Source organism: Protopterus annectens, chromosome 3.part1 (assembly GCF_019279795.1).
Source record: "Protopterus annectens isolate FY-2018-M chromosome 3.part1, PAN1.0, whole genome shotgun sequence".
Lineage (NCBI taxonomy): Eukaryota > Metazoa > Chordata > Ceratodontiformes > Protopteridae > Protopterus > Protopterus annectens.
The window spans coordinates 1289638045-1289660371 of record NC_056732.1 but is presented as its reverse complement, the minus strand read 5'-3'; the positions used below and the strand labels follow the sequence as shown (position 1 = coordinate 1289660371).

Sequence of the window (22327 nt, the reverse complement as noted above, 5' to 3'; positions counted from 1 at the left end):
CTCAGTGCCTTTCCAAAGAATAAGGATGTCGTCCAAGAACCTGCTATATGGCAAAATGTGCTCATTAAATGCAGATGATAAAATGTGCCTCCTTTCCCATGCCAGCAATACTAAGTTGGCAAAGACGGGGGCGCACCGTGCCCCCATTGCCACCCCATTGATCTGCTGATAGGTCTCCCCTTCAAAACATAGGTAATTACTGGTCAAGATGAATCTCATGGAGTCCAAAACCATATTAAGCCTCCCTAGGTCAAAACATTTGCTGTTTCTCAAACTTTCTTCGAATAATTCAATCTCTTCCTCACGAGGGATAGTAGAAAAGAGGTTGACTATGTCAATGGTTAAAAAACCATACGTCTCAACATCAATTTCATTTACTGTTTTGATCCTCTCAAGGCAGTGCCACGAATCTTTAATAATATGTGGTGTTTCAATCACCACTTCCTTACATACCTGGTCTACAAAAACTGCCATAGATTCTGTCTTGGACCCCTTGGCTGATACAATGGGTCTGAATTCAAGTTGTTCAAGTCCCTTATGTGTCTTAGGGATTCCAAATAAAACAGGCATCCTAGGAAATTTAACGTTCAAAAAGTCAAAGTCATCCTCATTTATGACACCTTGATATAGTGCATCCAGTAAAAATAAGTCTATTTTACTGTATGTCCTATTTACCTCGTTTCTTGATACCCTACTATATGTCTCTCCATCATTTAACATCCTCATCATGATTCCGTTATAATCCATCTTAGCCATAATGACCATCCCACCCCCCTTATCGGGGCGCATACACCTATATTCATTGGTATCAGTGATATCATGGATAACCTTCCTCTCCTCAACAGTCAGATTGTCTTTTAAGTGATTTTGCTGTGCACATAATCTGCGGAAATCACACTCCACCATTTGCTCAAACATATTTATGTCACTGTTTAAAGGGGGCATGAAAGTACTTTTTCTCTTCAAACAAGTAACACCTACTACATTATTTGCCCTAACTGAAGGCCCCCCCAAATTTGAAAAGTGTAAATGCAAATTTAATTTCCTGGTGTAATATTTCAAATTAATAAGCAATTGTGTTATGTCTATTTTGTAAGTAGGAACAAAACTAATCCCTTTACTAAAAATTTCAAAATGTACTTTGTCGATCACCATTTCTGTGTAGTTATAAATTACAAAACCTCCACTTTTTAATACCTCACACTTCATTTGTAACTCCTTGACTTCATTTCTGATATCCATTTGTTTGTCTATAAGTCCTAGACTATTTTCAGTATCATCCCAAACTGTATTAATCATATTTGGACTAAGATTTTGGGAATCTGATGTTAAAGTGTTTACTTGGTGTTCATTATGTTCCATCTGATCCACATGAAAAACTGTAACAGGCTGCTGACAACTATCATTATTTTGAATAGTTAACTCTTGTTCAACATCCACACCACTTTCATTCCTCTCACTATCCAACATATCACTACCATACAAAAAAGAATCCAATACAATACATCTTTTATAAAATCATTTTTTATCAAAAATTCTTTCTCCCATTTTAACATTACCGCATTGGCATAGCTGTTCACACAAGACGTTCCCATAGCTTAAATCCACAGGGGCAACCAGGTACCTCAAGATACAAGAAGGAATCCAAATATATAGAAAAATAGAGACAGGCTGCAGGTCTCTTCCAAAAGCTTTATTCACAGATAACACAAGCGCTTTCACCAACTGGCTTCTTCAGGTGTATGCAAGAACTTAAAAACATCCCTACATTTATACTATGTATCTCTCAATTATCCAATTGAGCACTTAAAGTGATACCAAACCTTAAAAGACTTAAACAGCACTTTCATACTATATATATATATATATATATATATGTACATAAAACCTTAAAGCATGCTAATACTTCTTTTACACATTAAAACATACTAAAATCTATAAAACACATACATCAATATATACAATTAAAAATTCAACATCAAAATGACTACCTACGTAAAGCCCTATTTTTTAAAAAAGGTTTTAGTGGTACATGGTCATTTAGGTCATGTCCATAATCAGATTTGACTTGAACAGGTATTGCTTCCTCAATGCAGTTATGAATGTGGTTGTACGGTGCTTTTTTGTACAGCATAGAGTAAGGCTCAGTGTTATCCAGGTTGGGGGGGGGGGTGGAAGTTTAATAAGCTGTCACTTAGTTTTAGGTGTTTGGTCTTAGTTGTTAACAGGTTTGGAGTTTGATGGTGATTCTAGGTTAATTTTAATACTAAATTAGATAATTTTGTGGTCAGATCATACCAGGGAGGAGTTAATGCACTGAACATGCATGGGAGGAAGAAGCATACCCCCATGTTCATGAGTACCAGGTCTAGGATATTTGTACCTCTAGTTGGGGAGCTAACTAGTTGCTTCAGTGTGTTTGTGGTTTTGTATTGATGGAAGTCGAAACACCTCTGAGCAAGTGAATTATGGGTCATATAAGTCTCCCAGTATATGGAGAGGTAGTTGAAGTCACCCATAAGTATGGTGTTAGGCTGAATGTTAAGAGATTCCAGTAGGTTTAGGCAGGAGGTGTGGTTTTGCAGACTTGTGTTAGGGGATCTGTAGCTAGCAAGGGTATGATAGGGGTTTGCACCTATGGTTAGTTGGGCAAGGAGCAGCTCAAGCGAGTCATGTTGTTGGACCAGTCTAGTGGTGTATTTATCCTTTATGAACACTGAGACACCTCTTTCCTTTGTTTTATCCTGAGCTAAGGGGGTTTGAAATGTATGAAAGACATTGTAGCCTTTGATAGGGTGCTCTCCATGGTTCTGAACCATGTTTCCGTGGCTGCAAATTTATCTGCATTCTCCAAGGTAATGAGTGCTTCTAGGGAGTGCATTTTTTATTTAAATTTGTAGTGTTGAGCAGCAGTTCCTTTAGGTGGTCATGAGTGATTTTTGTTATGTTGGAGAGCTTAACAACTTGGCATGGCCTAAAAAAGGCACTATGGGGATATTTAGATTTGGCCAGCATCCGGAAGCCAAGTGGTAACAAGTGCAAATCATCTAGGCAAAGCATCATGGTTTGTCGATCATATCTCCCCAGGTTGACAGATATTGGATCCCTTTGTTGCAACACCAGAAACTAATCCAGTTGTTGAAGTCAATCATTTTTTGCTGGTATTGTGGCATCATCATTGGTGAAAGTATGATGCTACTCAAGGCTAGATTCGTTCCCACCTGGGCCACACATTCAGGGGGCCCCATCACATCTCTCTTCAGATAGTCCAGTGAGGTATGTCTTAGGTCATTTACACCCACATGGATCACAACCATGTCATGTTGATACTTGTGGTTTAAAGACCTAAGTGCATGCATGATCTGGCAGATCCTGGCATCAGACAAACAGCTCCCTGTGATCTTCTCTTTGTTTAGCCTCATAAGAGGGACATCAGTATGTCTGACAGTGGAATCCCAAATAACTAGAATGTTTGGTTGTGTGCTGTGTTGCCTTATGGGCTTGGAAATGGGGTTTATATGAGTTTCAGAGTTGTGTTATGTGAGACGTTGTCTTTTTTGGGTGTGCATAGGGTCACTGAAAGATGTTTGTAGGATGTCTTGGATGTTGGTAGACTGCAGGTGAGTACTTAATCATATGTGGGTCTATGTTTCTGTTTCTTAGTGTTGTATAACACTGACAGTCTGGTTTGCATTTTTTGTGTGTGCATGTGAGACCTTTCCTTGCACTGACATTGTGTATCTACATCTCTCACGTACTGTGCTTTTTTGTTGTAAAATTAAGTGGCTGTCAGAGAACATGAGGCAGTTGCTAGACTGCCTTAGGATGGCCATATTCACCAGGCCACAAACAGAGACGACAGGGAGATGCAACCCCATTATACCAGATCGTTGTTAGATAGGAAGGAGTTTGTGTGTGTGTGTGGGGTGGTCACTTTATTCCACAAATAATTTACGATGCATCATTGAAGTTATTCATTTTGTACACTGATTTTTAGTTTAAAGCAGTAACGTTTTGCTATAAAATATGCTAGTGTCTGGAGTTAAGAGAACAAAATCTGGAATAAATCTGCAACCAGAGTTTAAAATGGGGGCTGTGATGTAATGCATGAAAAGTAAAATATTTGTGTAAACTGATAATTATTTCTTCCCATTTGTTTTTATAAAGGGACCATTATCTGTTTTTAATGCCAAATCCAAATGGAGCCCACCCAGAACTGTTCGTCTTGTAAAAGGAGAGTGTGGATTTGGGTTTACTTTGAGAGGAGATGCCCCAGTGCTTATTGCAGGAGTTGTAGCAGATGGCTGTGCAGCAGTGAGTATACATAAGTAAACTGTTTTTCCATTGCATTTAATATTAACAAGCAATGTATTTTCAGTTTTCATTCATTTACTTTTGTGGCTGCATTTGTATTTTAATTTATACTGAATTCATTAGTGATTAATTGTGAATGAGAAAGTACACAAAGTACAAATTTAGTGAACAGGGTGAAAATAAGCTCAGCCAGTCTTTTGCCCTTTGAAGTAATTAGTAGTTTTGTTTTGACCTTACCTAAACATAAACAGGTACCAGATCCTCTGCTTTTAATTGAATGTTAATTACATAGGAGTTTTTATTGGCTGCAATATATTTTAAATACCAAAGTAGAGAGATGTCGTGTTGTCTGATGAAGCGGCAAAATGTGTGGCGAAAGCGCTCACCATTAAAAGTTTCTTTTTTCTGGATACTGGCTGTGGTTTGGTTCTACTATATTTTTCAGTACACAGAGAGTATAATTAATTGGGTCTGTGTTTGGCTATCAAATGGGCTAGCCATCGAACAGCTGAACAGCGAACAGTAAGCAGTGAAAGTTCTGTCACTGAACTTTCATTTCATTGACATGGTAAGTAACTAGTTGTCCAACACTTACTCTGTCTTCTACACAGAAGTGTTTCAAACTCACCCAACGTGGGGGGGGGGTTTTGCCCTCCACACCCCCTTACTATATATACCAACTCCGAGACCAGACTATAGTGGAGAAAAGGGGTTTAAAACACTTTTGTGTATAAGACGGAGAAGTGTTGGACAACTAATGCAAGTTTAGTGACTGAATTTTCACTGCTTATTGTTCGCTGATCAGCCATTCGATGATTAGCTCATTCAACAGTTGAACATAGATCCAATTAATTGGAGCTAGCACAGTAGCTTGACTCCCTCTATACACACAAGTCACAGAAATGTGATGTCATCATTCACAGCAGTATTACATCTAATTAAACCTGAATGTCCATGTCTGTGAAGTGTTCAACTGAGCACACTACTGTCCTGCACAAATAAGCAGCACAGGTTCTTAGTAGATCACCCAAAGGTACAACTCCCCCCCCCCCCCACATCCTAAGACACACTTGTGAACAACCACAAGTACACATAAATGTAAGGGAGCACAGGGACACATGCATCACATGCACATATGCACATGTACATGCATGTAAGCACACATACATGCCACCTCCTGGATAACTGACTGGGGAGGCCGAGTAGTGCAGAGACTCTATAATTCGTGGCTGTGTTATCCTGTACCTTCCCTATCAGGTAGTAGAGACCACACATGCTCATGCGCACAGACACACGCACACCTACCTACTTACCCAGACATTCACAAATAAAGGCACACAGACAAGACATGCATACATACAGTACCAGCGCACACTGCATCCCCAATCTTCTCAGGCATGTCAGTGTCACTCATCCTTTTTACATAAGTACATGTATACTTGTATACAAACACTCACACTAAGCAGTCTTGCACATTCATCATGACACCCACTCAGACATTGTCCCTATGCCCATATATACACAGACACATAGACATGCACATTCACACATGCACTGTTTCCATAGATTAGCAGTCTGGTGGGATGAGTATAATCTGCTTCACATTGCACAGATTCCCCCATAGGAATGCATTGGTAGAATGTTGCTATTAATTGCATATAGTTACAGGTTTTCAGGCACTGCCATATGTGGACCTTGATTCATGGACGTCCACATGACTCATTATACTAAGCAAGTCTTCTGTGCAGGACAGTTGCATCAAGAAATAATGGGGTATAATTTAAATAAGCCAAGCCCAGAGAGTACTGCATTTACATGCAGTGCCAGGTCTGCAGTACTGGCAAGTGCAATGACTATGAATCAGGAACTCTTTGCCTAGTAAAATCTGCTTGTGAATTCCAGACATTCTGTCAGCAACAAGTATGTTCAAACAAGCCTGTCCTTTTATATGACTCCTTGTTCTTTCCTAGATGTTTGTTTCTGAAGTATTTACAGAAAAATGAAAATGATGCATGCTTCTTTGCAAAAGTAAAATATGAACAATACTCTTTACTGTTTATCTCCCTCTGAGACTGTACAAGTATCAATTACATTTTTCCAGCATAATTTAAGGTTTCCCCTGATGCCATGCAACAATTTAGAAGCTACTTAGTTTTGAAAATGGTAATGTAAATATAAATGCTGAATAACTGTATGGCTTCATAATGACTAACAAACAACTAGTAACATCTTCACTAGTGCATTCTACACATACAGAGGTTATATCTTCCTGTTTCCTAGCATGTCATATGATAGCCTTCAGTAGTTTGTAAGTCACTTAGTAACATATGAATGCAAATATGCATAAGAACTGACAACAATGGTTAATATATCTATTGTAGGGAACCATAACCAGACAGTCTGTGTCATTTTGCTATTGATGTGATGCCCTTTCACATAACTCCTCTAACTGCATTTTAAGTTGCTGTCTGCTTGGCATAGAGAGCTGGAACCCTGACTATGTCCTAGACAACCCAGGCATGAGTAGTAGCAAAGGCAGTTAAGGAGCTATCCAGGAAAAATGATAAGAATGCTGAAACTTGTACCGCTTTCTGGGGAGAGGCTTGGGTGTGTGCTCAGGCAAGAAGCACTTTACATCACAAGAAATAAGTGGCAAAGGCATCAGTTTGCAACAGGATGGCCAAGGTAAGGGCCACATTTTGAAACCCATGGAGACATCTTCACACTGCCCATAGGGATATCTGTATCGATCAATATTCAGCATGCCAAAGAGCAGGGCATAACATAGAGGATTATGACTGTGTTTCTGATCCTAACCAACATATTGTCTGTTTGAGAAATGGATGTCAAGAAATTTGCTTCAAGAATGGAAAGCAGTGATGCTCAAGAGTTGAATATTGATATCCATGTTGAGAACACATAACATGTAATATTAATCTGAAAAACCCAATCAAATGTAGCACATGGTGCTTCAGCTGCTCAGGCCTACTACTATTTTTTTCTTGCACGTAAAAGAATATATACTTTTATTCACACTTGGAACATCTCATACAATGGGAAGAGGGGTCAGAGGAAATGCTGTGAAATACTGCTGTCAAAAAAAGGAATAGGAATTTTGTAAATAATTATGTCATTTGTGATTATTAATATGACGTATTTAGAAATGTGACCAAGAGAGATACTGCCAGCACAGCTGTCTTGAATTATGCTTGTGTTACAAATGTATTAGAACTGTATGTCGTATAAAATGGTTTGTACAGACGTGCGCTGAACAGATATGTTGTAGAGTACTCAGCTTGAAGATGTATCCACAGTGTACCCTACTGGAAAAGAACAGAAATATATATATAAACTATTGTAACTGTATATGTTTTAACATTGGGGACTGGCACATAGAAGGTTAACTTGCAAAACTTCAGAAAATAGCTGAAAAGTTAATCTTTCAGTTTCATTGCAATAGGAGACATAATGTATAGAACTATTTTATGACTTCCACCATTTGCCAAAAGATCTAAGGTCTATGTGTTTTCACAGGTAGATACTAAAATCATTGGTGGTGAGCCTGGGAAATGAAAGTCAAATAACAAGAAGTGATACCATGCTGCCAAGATACCCCAGCAGTAATATTTTAAATATTAATTTAAGAACTCTCAGAGAGAGAGAAACAAAGCATTCTGTATTTGTCTTTCACCTGACAACATCAGCTGGAAAACCCACTCACCACATCTGTCTTGCCTTGCTACGAGCAAGTAAGTCTAGGGTACAGTAATTTCTCTTAGATACAGTAAGGAATATAGTGAAGTATAGCTTAGATGTTTTCTTTCTTTATTTGAGACTGTCCTGCAGTGTTATTTTAAATATTTCCTGTGATTTTGAACTCTGAAGTTACTGTGATTTACTGAGTATTTTCTTGTTGTTTTATTATTTATTATTAAATATATTTAAACCTTTCAGTTGTGGCCGGTCTGTCTACAGATATTTAAGCTCTAAGAGTACTTGCATATCTATTTGGTGACAGTGTGCAGACCACTCCTAATAGCCTTGCTCTTGGTCAAACTACCATTTGTATTAACAGTAGCATTACACAGTAAGATTGTGCACCCTTTGTTAAGGGCCTTAAAGTAGCTGATAAGGAGTGGTCGGTGACATTCCAAACTACCTTATAGTTTCAGCAAATGGAGGCATAGCTAATAAACCTGTGCCAGCCTTTCCCGTGTGTGTGTGTTTGTGTGTAAATTAAATCTCAGAGTATGTGTGTCAGCTACTTGGGCAAGGAAACAAAGCACTGGTTGGACAGAGAGGGTGCTGGAGGTCTTGGCTTGGCCACTCAGCTGAGATTCTCTACTCTATAGCTGTACCAGTTGGGAGTCCTATTGGGGATCTGGAGAAAGAGGGAAACCTAGCCCCAGACCAACTGTGGTCTCTGTTTGCTCTTAAGGGAAATGGCACTTTACTGTGAATGTACTTATCATCCTCCCAGTGTGTACGTCCCTCACTGTTGCCAGTGGAGAGGATTGAGGCTCCTTGATTACTGGGCCAGTGGCGGGGCGTCACAATTGCTATAGGTACAATGAATGGATTCTCATAATTGCCCTTCACAGGTTCATGCTGCAGTCTTTTCTATTAATGTGGTATTTTACTTTGGCCATTGTTCACATTAGAAGCCTTCATATGCTTGAGTCATATTAATGGACAGTCTCTTATAGGTTCATAGGTGTGTAGGCTAATAGCCCTGGGGGCTTTACAAGCCTAGGCATAGGATTAACCTGTCATAATACCACCAGACCTTAGTTCCCAGTGCCTCTGTCGAGTAGCGCCACTGGTGTTATTCGTGGGGTGAATTTTCTGTTTCCCATCCACTCATCAAGATTTCTCTTGAAGAGAGTCAGTGAGGTGCTCTGCTTGACATGTATGGGAAGTCTGTTCCATAGCATGGGCAGTCTCTGGGTTATGAACTTGTCCCTCCAGCATGTTCTGTTAATTGTGGCAATGAGGTTGAGGTCTGTGGTGCGTGTGGTGTGGAGGAATTGGGATTTCTTTAGATGTAGCATTTCTAACAGAGCTGGGTCAGACATGGCTTTGTAAGTCAAGCAGCAATTGTCTCTAAGTAGGCGATATGATATAGAGAATAGTTGGAGTTTTTTGAGTCTGTCCATATAGGACAAGTGTTTAAGGCCTAGGATTCTCTTTGTGAGGTACTTTTGTGGACTCTCCAGTTGTTGCAGGTGTCTAGTGCGGTACATGCCAAATGGGGCATTGTACTGGATGATTGGCCTAATGAGGGAAGAGTAGAGGGAGACAATGACCTCTTTCTTCCTGGTTGCAAACCCGTTAGTAATGAGATGTGCCACATAGGACTTTCTGACCACAGTGGCAAAGTGGTGATCGAAAGAGAGGTTGCTGTCAGCCTGTGTTCCCAGATCTCTCATAACGTCTTCTTTGTTCAGTGGACTACCATCAGTGTGGTAATTCATGGAACCGGGTTTTTCCTCAAAGGGGATGACGACGCACTTTTTGGCATTGAGCTTAAGGCCATGGTTCTGACACCAGTCGTTGGTCACAGTGAGGCCATTCTGTAAGATGTCAACATTACTTGAGGAGTTAATAATAGCTCCCAACTTACAATCGTCTGCAAACTTTGTCAGCCAGAGCCCCTTCATGTTGGCCTGGACTTCAGAGAAGTAGATACCAAACAGGAGAGGACCCAGGACTGAATCCTGTGGGACTCCACTCATGACTAATAGGCGGTCTAACTTGGAGTCAGCTACTTTCATACTGTGGGTTCTATCTCTGAGCCAGTTTGCAACCCACCTAGTGATATAGGGGTTGATGCCGAGCTTAGTGAGTTTTTCTATGATTCCTGAGTGGGGAATAGTTTTGAAAGCCTTGGCCAGATCAAGGTAGGCTGTATGAACCACCTTGCCTTCATCCACAGCTCTGTTGACTGACTCAAAGAAGTCAACCAAGTTGAGCAGGCATGATCTACCCTTCACAAAACCAAACTGTGTGGGATCCAGAGTTTGGAGATTCCCTATATCCTTGTTTATTAGGTCCATGATGATGCGTTCCATAGCTTTGCTTATCAGACTAGTCAGGCTAATGGGGCAATAATTCCCAGGGTCTGTAGTCGCTCCTCCTTTGTGGAGAGGTATAATTGTAGCAGTGTGCCATTCGGCAGGGACAAATCCTGAGGTGAAGCTGTGATTGAACAGAGCACACAGGTGAGGTGCCAGTTCACTCTGTAGTTCATGTAGAACACAACCAAGGATATTGTCAGGTCCCATAGAAGCTGTAGTCTTCTGTGTGTCATCTTCTGTGCTCTCTCCATTTATTTCCATATCTTTGAATCATAAGTTCTTACTGTGAAGCCCTCTGTAGTGGCTGGGAGCTGGTGTCTTCTTCCTCAGGGTCTCTTTCGTGATACAGTTCTTCAAAGCTGGTTTGGCACCATCTTCAAGGTGCAGGAGCACCTCACTCAAACACCAGTGCACACCATAATATAGCAGTACTGGGATGGGAAGGCATGTTTAATCTTGCCTAGTCCATTTCTTTTATGACAGTCTTACAGCTGAGATTAACCTTCTTTAGAAAAGGTTTCCTTTTTGTTGCCAAAAACTAGTCAAATTCTTCCAAATATGCCTAAAGTTATCACTGTCAGCAGTGACCAATGCAGTACCTGTTAGCTCTGATTGGGGAAGTGCAGTATTACCAAAACCCCTTTAAAATCAAAACATTGCATCAGGAGTGGCTCCTCTCTCTCAGGTACAAGATCCTGAGCTCTGGGTGCAATCACTTAAAACCCTGGTCTGACTCTTCAAATAAATACCTCCACCCTCCCAAATTCAGTAGCCAGCTATAACCCAAACAATAATCTCATTTGCAGAAAGGGTCACCCCAAAACAGGCTGCATCAATGCATGCAACATTAGCAATAAATGAGCCACACTTAAATCATAGATTATTAGTGAAAATCATCATATACTGGCTCTCACTACCTGGCTAAATGATGACTTCTGCCCATCAATTGCATTCACTCCAATAACAAAGTTATGTGTAATAATAGACCAAGGCTCAGAGCTGGTGGAGGAGTAATGCTGCTAATCAAAAATAACTCTTCAATAGAACTCGACTAACTCCACCACATCTAATCAAACTAATAACAAATACCCTACCATACCTCTCAACTTTACAGATTTTAGCAGAATGTACAGATTTTTGCCTCATATTTTTGGTCCATTTTTCATAAAATTGCGGTTTTCTGGCAAATCAGTGGGAAATCATTAAAGATCGAAGTTAGAAAATAATGACATTTAAGTTTCGGACTTCATACCCTTCAGAAAATTCACGCTAATGCAAAACCTATTATTGTATCAACGTTCTAAGCTTGTAAGGGCAATATTTAAAAGTTGTGCCTATTTATGGGCCTTTGTCCCATTTTTATTTATGGCTTTATCCAGATCTCTTGCTCTAAGAGGTTGGGAGGTATGACCCTATTTGGATATGTGGCAGCATTGCTATGGGTGGTCATACAGTATATACCTCCCCCTCTTCTGCTGTTAAGGATATCCTGAATGAATTATTTCCAAAATGATGCAGTAAAAATATCATTATACTAGGTGAAGGTGACTTTAATATTGATACACTGGGCATTGAGTCTAAAGAGTCAAGTTAAGTGCTGTTACAACTCAGTTTTGAGCAACTAGTAAAACTTCCATCTAGGCCAAATAAACATTCAGACCAAATTCTCTTAGTGGCCATTGCTCACTACTCTCTTCTTGGTCATTCAAGACATAACCCCCACCTTAAATCATTGTGAGCATCAAATTCCTATCTTCCATCACTGCCTTAACTCTTTCAAACCTAGCCAGAGACACCTGCAGAGTCCCTCATCTGAGAAAAAATTGTGGGAATGCAGCTTTTTAACCTAGCTGTAAACAAATGTATACATCTGCAAAACTATAACAGTTACCAAAAAAGTTAAAGTTAGAAAGTTACTCAGCACACACTCCTCTTTATTGTGTTGATATTAACATGTCAGCCACACCGAACAGTAATTTAATACTGAACAAGTAATTTGATAACAAGTAAAATTAATTATAATTATACAAACAAGCATTAATATCTCTGTATCTAGGGTAGATAAACCCCAACAATCAGTATGACTTTTGTTCACATGTATGTACTTTTCATTGTTCTGCAAAGCAGTTTTGTAGATGTTAGATTATTTTTGAGATATTTGCATTAATTATGAATGCTATGCATATGTTCATATTTAATTGGCAAATAAATGTAAACATTTGCAAAGGAGTACTAGCTGGACATAAACAATCATTGCAATGATTTTTCGGCATTGTATATTTTTTCCATGTGATACTACTGAGTACCATATAAACACAGTTATTAGTTTAATAATTAATGTATGGCATATACGTCTAATGTATCTAGAAAATAACCTAGATTTTCTCATTTACAGATTATCACATTGCTCTGAGGAAACATTGCTGATCTCTGTGGTGACTTGTACATGTCAAATGTTTTACAATGTACCCATTTAGAAAATTCTAGAGATATTTACCAACATATGATTATGCAAAGATGAATATTGCATTACTAAATAAGTCTAAATATCTTCAGATTGGTAGCAGACAGACAGCTGATACTAGTGGCGACTTTTGCAGCAGTATATAATCTCATAAAACAACTTCTTGTTCAAGTTGTTAATATAATTATTAACTTATAACACACATTAATACTATTTCTGGAAGGCAGCCTAGATTTTTTTACAGACTCTTCTACTTATATGACAAGCTATTCCTGACCTTTATGGTTACTAGACAAGTGAGGTACTTTTCTGAAATGTGCCCTGGTGGACATTGCTTGACATACGTGCAGAAATATAATATTCTGCATATTGCATTACTAAATAAATATACATATTTTCAGATTGGCAGCAGATATTTAGTGACAACTTTTGCAGCACCATACCCCATTTTATGATTTTAATCTTTTCATACAAGCAGTTGCCAGAGAATCAATATTCTAAGTTTTAACGTACCAAAGCACACAACTGCTTTAGAAACCGACTTAATAAAAAGCAAAAGAATAAGCCTTCCAAAGTATGACAGATGCACACTAGTCGTGGGAAGCCAAACAACAGGATGACATGTTGTCTTACCCAGTTAGTCAAAACAATATGCAAAAAGTTATAATTTTCATATCTTAATTAATAAGCAAACCATTATAACTTTGCATCTGTGCTATATAAATGCAGTTCCTGATCTCCACTTGCAGTTTTGCACTCTTTCAAATGAAGCATTATACAGCAAGGACGTGCAGGCTCTTCACAAAAAGCACCCTAGCTGTGAGGCAACAATGCTACCTACTGTATCACCATGTCTATGCTATACCTGTATTAATACTCACTAATTCAGATAAATCATGATTTACAAAGTAAGTATGTTCATGTTACTGCCAATGATTTGTATGCTATTATCAGCTTCTGCACTTATGAATACAAAGACAAAAAAAAAATAAAAAACACACAAAAAGCCAGGAAAGTTAGTGGGACCAGAATATGCATATTCTATACACAATCCAGGAAAAAAAAGCTAAGTGCATTTCTCCCATATTACTAATAAAAGTTATTAGAATGTGGACACTACAATCTACAGCAACAGGCAGTTATACGGCACAAAATTCACAGGAAGGCATTATAAGACACAAACTGTCAAATAAATCATTTTCTGTAGGCTAAAAGAATTTAACTGGAGTTTAAAAAAAAAATCTAAGACTTTACAAAATTATTTCAGTGTTGTTCTCACATTACCGCTACCACAGGCACTCATTGGTTTTCTTTTAGTAACATTCCTGCGGTGTCATTTCAAGTTTCCAGTCCAGTTCTTTTTTATTTAGCTTCTTATTGGGCTGTTAGCTGATTTCAATGTATTTAATTTGAATTGTTTCTAGTCCTGGAACTATGGCAGGTATCTAACAGATTAACTGAATATACACTTGAAAAAAAATAAAGCTGTACAGTGTCTGTCAGTGTGCACTGAATACTTTCTGCTTCCGAATAACCATGCTTACACATATTTGGATGCTGCTAGTTACCTATACTGCTAGTCCTTTTCCCTGTACCAAAAATGAGGTGGTAAGGCTTGTTTTTGGCAAGTTAAAACATAGTTCTAATGGCAAGAAAGTTGGGATACTTTTTAACTTTATTGTCACTTAACTTTCTAAATGGAACTCAATATGAAAGAAGATCAGGGAACGCCAGAAAGTGAAGAGCACAGAAAGCAGTATGTGTATCTCACTAAGTAGGACAGGACATGAAGGTACTCACTGACTTTTGGGTCCAGCTCAGAGGAAAACTTTTCCTGGTTTTATGATGCATGGCAATTACTGGGCTGAAGAATATAGAACAAGGGTGAAGGAGGGAGCCTAATTTTTATTCACAGTAGCATGGGAAAAGGAACCTCCCAACAAATCACAGGAGCAGATATTTGATTGATAGACATTTGGCAAGCTAATTGATTTCTGCTTTGCAACATCAAGCTGCAAGAACCATTTGGATTATTAGACGTCCATATGTAATATAACTAAGACAGTTATTGCAAGGCTATTTGCAGACTATTTAAAAAGCATACATGATATACCTGTAGTGAATATGCTTTTACTCACTTAGCAGTACAGGACGAAAAAACAGTAATTTACCTTTTTTCTAATGGTAACACTTTTTTTTTAATTAGTTACACATAAATGCTGAACTCAGTGACCACATTTGTGAACATGTAAACCATTCCAGGCAGTCGACAGTGCGTTTAAAATTATGAGCGAACTGTGGAGCCGAAGGTGTGGAACCAACAAAGTATTTTCTGACAGTGATGCTAAAGGTGCCGACCCAGGATTTGTACAAGTAGCAGTGTAAGCCTAAAAGTCTTACTGTTGCAGATTAATCACCTATGTCCCTCATTAATGATCCTACAGAAGCTTTATCTTTCTTCATTAGCACTCTGTTGCTATTCCGGACACACTGTATGCATAATACTTAGGGGCAGGTCTGCCTGTTGCTTTTTAGAGACATTAAGGAACTCATGATGCAAAGGGACATTGCCGGAGGGACGTAGAAACAAAGCCAGAATTATATAAATCTGCTTCAGAATTACCTCTATTTAAGAAAAAAAGCTAGGATAACTGTTGTGCCAAACCCCATTATTTACACAACAAACAATTATCAACTACCTATGATCCAAAACTATTTTGGAAATATCTTAAGCAAGTAACAGGCCGCATCTCAAACAGCTTTTAAGCCATGGTATAGCTAAAGGAACTAGCAAATGTAACTCTGCAGAAGACTATAAATCCTTCTTCCTTTCCTCCATGTTAGAAATTGCAAACTCACTCATTTCCTCCAATAATTTCTAAACCTCCCAGAATAATTCTACACCAACCCCCCTCTACCCTCAAGCTGAATGTGCAGATACTTTCACTTTAGGGAAATCTGTGTCAAAGAAACAAATGGCTTACTAAAACAACTTAAACAATCCTCCTTTAAACAATTAAAGCTTCATCCTATTTTTCTTACTAAAGCCCTAACTGTATTGGTAAACATCTTACATTTATCTACATTTTATCCCTTACTATCTGGCTACTCCCTCCAACTTTAAATTTCTGTCTTCCCCAACTTTAAATTTCTGTCTTCCCCATTCCGGAGTACCCCTCTTGAGGGCCATAAGGACATGTATCCTATCTCCACTCGCAGCCCTCTCACTACATTCTTTAAAAAAAAAATTAAAAATAGCTACCCAAGCCCATAAGTAACTGTTTGTCTTCTATCAGACAAATAGCATGGATTCAGAAATACTTTCAGCACCTCAAGTGCACTGCTCTCTACTACTAACTGTACATATTGTATCATCAACAAACGCCTCATTGCAATAGGTATTTTATAGATATGACTAGCTTATTTGAAACTGTTAAGCACAGTATTCTGCTCCACAAGCTTACCAAGCTTGTGCTTTTGAACGCTGACCAGTAGTGGCTTACCTTGTCAGATAACCCAAAATGCCACTGAGGCAGTGAGAAATTTCAAAATCTACTGTTTCAGGTAAGTAGGACTTATGCAGCTGTACTTTCCATTGTACTCTGCCCTTATTAAACCAGTCATTGAATATAAAGCACCCTTCAGCATGTACCTGACCAAGCATGTGTAACATCTGATGTGTCCACAGAGGCTCCTGAGGCGTGATCTGTGTTTCACCTACAGTGCATCCTCTGATTCAGCCTTAATAGACCTGTTGCACATCCACAAAACAACATCAAAAACATCTGATTCAGGGACCTAAACCTTATCTGAAACATAAAAAAGCTATGCCGAAGGGACAGGTGTGCGTCATAAATTGCTGCTTCTCTGGAACAGGCTTACAATTCCACATGATGCAGAGTTGTTCTCTGCACCTTTTAATTTGCAATGTGGATCAGCGGATGGGAAATTGTAGAATACCCTAAAAACTTGTCTGATATTTTAGGAAGCATGGCTAGGCTTTAAAAGGCCCACTAAGGTCATTAGCCTGGTAAATCACTATGATTCTATAAAGAAACCAGTCAGTGACTTCAAAATAGCTCTTTCAGAACAACTCCATTATGACTCTGCATGTAAATGTTTTATAGACAGACTACCATCTCTATCTGCTCCTGCCTATCTATCTATCTATCTATCTATCTATCTATCTATCTATCTATCTATCTATCTATCTTCTGCTTGCCTGTTTGTACAGTTCAGCTATGCCTCTTACTTGTTCTTGTTTAAGCATTATATATTGGAGTAGTTCACTGTAAATATTTGTGTATAATGTGCCCAAACTAATATATAATATATATATTTTGGGAATGTTACTCATATATTTGTAACACTGCTATATTCTCTAATTCTGTGTTTGTCCATCTGGACCCAGGTCATGGCTGAAAAAGGCTTTCGGACCAGTCCACCTACTTGGTTATTAAACAGAAATAAATGAAGTGTCAGAAATTCAATCCATTCATTTGTCAGAATGAGGAGAGAAATGAAAGACTTTTTAACACCATCAAGATTTTTGCATTAGATGGACGTCAGTCCAAAGATTGGCATATGGATTACTCGTATGATCCCAGGCAGGAGAAAATGAAGAAAGCAAAGGATCCGGAGGCCAGTCAAGCAGCAGGCAAAGACTCCTTCAGGCTAGTCTGAAATTATGACTGACCCAACCTGTTTTCATGTCGTTTTCTCTGTTTCATTTAGCTAGTGAGGCAGTTCACTTTGATCGTCAGCTGATAATGCAAGAGGTCAGCAGAGGCTGTCAGTCTTGTGATGAGTCCTGGAGGTTTATTGCCATACTTCCCACACGGGATTGCATGGCTAACAGGTCAGACTGTATGGATCAGGCCTACAAGTCTCCCTTATCACAGGTTATGATGCTGATGTTGGACCCAGGGAATCTAATGCTGTTGTTTGTTCCACAGTCACACACATGCAAGCTTGAGTGGACCTAGCTCCTGCAAGTACTTTGGCAACTGCTGCATTCTGTCTGCACTCACTGTTTGACAAGTAAGTGGCAGAAGATGACTAGAAGGGTTATGGACTGCATTATTAGAAAGTATAATGTCATGCCAGTGAATGACCCTGTGCAGAGCTGTTATGAAGAAGCACAATTTTTGGTAGGCAGTCTTCATAGACTAAGAATCTGCTACCAACCCTTGAACATGTATCTACATCACAGCTCATGCCTGCATTCTGGTAGGACTGCAGGGTCTCCTCTTCAGGGGGATCCAACAAGGGAAGAATGTCTTCATCCCTCCTTCACTGAGTTTTCCTGTGTCATGGATGGACAAGGGTAACACTTAGTTTTCTTTGGGAGAATTGTAACAGTATATCATAAGATTTAGGTTTACCTATTTTCTGTCTCCCATTTCCTCAATCACAGTTTTCCCAGTAGTGACATATCCCCTGACGAACCATGGCTGAACATGTGTCGTTCTTTCTTACTGATACAGATAGCACAAGAAGCTGTTTATATATAACTTATTTTCTTCCTTGTTTTCTGTAGTTTATCACACTGCTTCTCAGTGTCATCCATCCCTTTCCTGTGCCAAAAATAATTTTTGCTGTTCAGTGGCTTACTTTTTCAACTTACTTTTACTTCCTGAACAATGTTAATTTTACTCTACAGTAAGACAATAAGAGTAGAGATGATGCCATACAAACTTTTCTAGCAATGTACTTGTGATAGATTGTTAGCTCATCATATCGTTTGTGTTTTTGTTTAACTTTCACTGTAAAGTTAATGAATGTGATTATTATGTTTTTAAACAATCTATAGAGAAGACCAGATGAAAATTCTTAAACATCTACCTTGTCATATTATTTTAAAACTATGAAGGAAAACTTTACAAAAATATTGTATACAGCATAAGACTGCCTTTCTTCACAAATCCTTGCAAGCTGGTGGAGAAAAGGGAATTTCAACTTCTGCTTCTAGTTTTCAGCAGTCCTTGTCAGAATCTCCTGAGGCTGATAAATTAACAGTGATACATACTCAGGATGGTATTCATACCCTAGTCTATATTTATCTATATATCTATATTTATTTATACACACACACACACACATATATATATATATATATATATATATATATATATATATATATAGGATCTTTATTGAATCAGCGAACGCTTAAAAAAAGCGAATGCTAATTCATCGACCCTATGTAAGTGAAAGCTTGCAATCCCAAACACTCGGAACAGCAATTTTTTTTTGCCCAGGGAAAAAAAATCTCTGTTCCAGAAAAAAACAAATAAATAAATCTTTAAACAGTATATAATGTGGGGGGCTTCACCCCCCGATGTGGGGGGCTGTGCCCCCCACACACCCGCTACTAAATATACCAACTCCAAGATTGCACCACAGTGGAGGAAATGGCAAACTCCTGAAACCGGCCCAGCAATTTTTTTCCCAGGGAAAAAAATCGCTGTTCCGGGTGTTCAGGATTGTAAGCTTTCACTTACATAGGGTCGATAAATCAGCATTCGCTTTTTTAAGCGTTTGCTGATTCAATATAGACCCTATCTCTCTCTCTCATATATATATATATATATATATATATATATATATATATATATATATATATATGCGTGTGTATGTGTAAAGAGAATGTGAGATTTATGTAGCAATGCTAATATGTAAATGCAAGATCTGCTAGAAGCCAGGGACAATACCATGTATGTCTTCCATGTCGCACACATTGAAACCAGTGCTGAACATGGCTGAGAATGTCCGCACGTCTGGTGGATGAGTAGGCTGGATACTGCGTTTGTCCTAACAAACTGCTGCAGGCATGCATGTGGATTCCTCCATAAAGAAGGTAGTTAGGCTTCATCACATTGAGAAGGACCTCTGAGTCAACATCAAGACCCATGCACCCTGTTTGGGCAGTGTCAACATTTGCTCCTGAATCTAGTAGATCCCATTGTTGTAGTATCTCAGTGTCAAGCGCACATGCTAGTATATACTCACAGTCTATGGGACTATCACTGTCACTAGGGAACATTATGTATAACACATTTCAGATATGACACAATTTCAATTACTGTTGCACTGGACAGGCCACCATCGCTATTCTCAGTGATAGTACAAACAGTAGGGAGAACTCAACTGCCTTTATTGGTCACTGGTTGTGTCAGCTGCACACAAGACTGATGCTGGACTATGTTACGCAAATTGTAGCACATCATGAAGATTCTGAATGCAGTAGTAGGGTCATACGGAAGGCCTTCCCTGAATTTGTCCTGGCAGCAGAAACAGGCTCAGCTAACTATCTGTGTCTGGGATAGGCTGATGCTGCAGCTTTCTGTGGTTTACAGATTGGTGTCATCAGCCAAGGTTCCAGTGGGTTAGAGTGTATCACTTAGAAAACATAACAAAGATGGGACACACAAAAAAGGAGTAGTTAGTAATTTATACATATCTCATTTTATAAGTAGAGAAATAACTATGGGTAACTAAATTATAATCGTCTGTACTTATCAAGTAGGCGACCATAAGGGATCTTGCTGGACAGGAATTGGCAGCGTAGTGAACTTGTATGCCATATGTGAGAAGGGTGCTAGACCAGTACACTGATGCAACCACATGCATCGCACACTAGCTGGCATAGACTGCATTCATGGCAGTGATTCAGTCCTGTGGTAACAGTGGTAATTTAATGTACTCATCCATATAGGCCAGGAATATATCAAGGAACACCTGCCGTAGCCTTGAGGTAGAAGGCCTTTAAAATACCAGTGTGTCCCCCAGTCTGATTCTGAAAGGTCCCTGTTGCAAGTATAGTGAGAGTTATACATACCTTGGCATCTACAGGAATAGGAAGGCAACAGATTCCACCATTTCCAGTTTGTGTACCATGTATGTTCACCAAAGCCCTTATGATCTCTGTGTATACTCTAAATCTATCAAGTAATTTTGCTGTGCAAAGTTAAGGTGACAGATATTATTTGTCTATGTCTTTTCCTTGTAGGTCGATGAGTGCTGCTCAGGGCACTGGTCTGCAGTGAGGGTGAGACAAGCAGCTTAAAGAGGGACACAGTTAGGTTTGCGGGCGGGGCGAGGCATATTTGCCAATTACAAAGTGACTGTAAAAGGCTCAGATTAATTTTTTATTAGACAAGTGTGCACTGTGTACTTGCATAACAAAAAGCATCTCAGAATCCCAAAAGCTGGAGAAAAAGTACTCACTTGTATTGTTAAATGTGTGCAAATGATGTGCCATATCATTTCCATCTCAATAGCTACTCATTTGTCTATGAAATTCTTAATCAGTTTCTAGCCATTGCACATAAACACAGCTTTTGTCTCTGAACTGCACTTTGCACTTGTGCAATGACAATGAATACCACCCATAGTCTGCCATTTAAGTGCCTGTGAACCTCTATAGATAAACAGGCTTGTTAGGGGTCAGGCTATAGATGTAAATTCTGAAATACATTTTCTGTAGTACCCTACAAGTCCCAGGAGAGCTCTTACTTATTATTTTATTTAGTGAACTGGACATTCTTTCAGAGCCTGCATGTTTTCTCTCTCACTCTCTCTAAGGTTTGATTGATCCTTGTATTGTAACATATCCCAAATTACCTAATCTTGGTTTAGTCATGCCAGTCTTGCATTTTGGAACATTAATGGTAAACTTGGCCTTCCTCCAGGAGTCCAAAACTGCTCGAACTTTATGGAGATGAGTATATCATTCCTTTGCGTGGATAACTGTCATGCAAGTAAGCCACTGCATAAGATTGATGGGGTTGTATTACTTAATCCATTGGTCTTTGAAATATGACCAGGACACCATAGAGATCAATGAGAAGGATGGTATATTGGAAGAGGCCATGCACAGTACAGAATGCAGTCTTCTCTTCTCTTCCCTTCCTTAACCTCTTTGGTGAAGGTAACCTGCTAATATCCCTTGATCAGATCCATGGTAGTGAGGAACGTGGCTTTACCCAGTCATTCCATCAGCTTATCTACCATAGGTGTTGGGGTTGTTATCAAACTTGGACATGCTATTTAGTTTACAAAAATCAAATAGTACTTTTTGTTTTTGGTACTAGCACAGTGGAGCTGTTGCTGTCAATAGTCAACTTTTCTGTCATTCTTAGTTTCAGTATTTTATATCTATTCTTATACTACTAGTTTCTTGGCTTGTGGCATTTTTAGGGTTTGAATTAACTTTTTCCTCAAAGTAGTTTGTGTGGTGCCTATTGAGGGAGGTTTGGCCTGTCAATTAAGAGAAGATGTCTCTTTCCCAAAAGAAATTAATGGGCTTCATGTTTTTGTAACTTAAAGTAGGTCTTGTCAGTCATCACTTGGAGGTGTTGGTAGCAGTTGTTTTTCTTTTTCACAGTCTGTAATCTCTGACCCTGCACTCCTCACGTTTATCTGGGTTTCTGTCCAGGGTTTCACTACATTTATATGATGAATTTGTTTAAGG

General features: G+C 38.9%; 1 protein-coding gene across 1 annotated transcript in view; it reads left to right on the top strand.

Annotated features, from left to right (window-relative positions):
* Positions 1-22327, top strand: part of RHPN1 (rhophilin Rho GTPase binding protein 1) — a 1554789-nt gene that overhangs the window by 1463456 nt on the left and 69006 nt on the right. The window contains exon 13 of the mRNA XM_044067337.1: positions 4168-4314. Within this exon, the coding sequence (XP_043923272.1) occupies positions 4168-4314 (147 nt within the window). The remainder of the gene's footprint in view (positions 1-4167; positions 4315-22327) is intronic.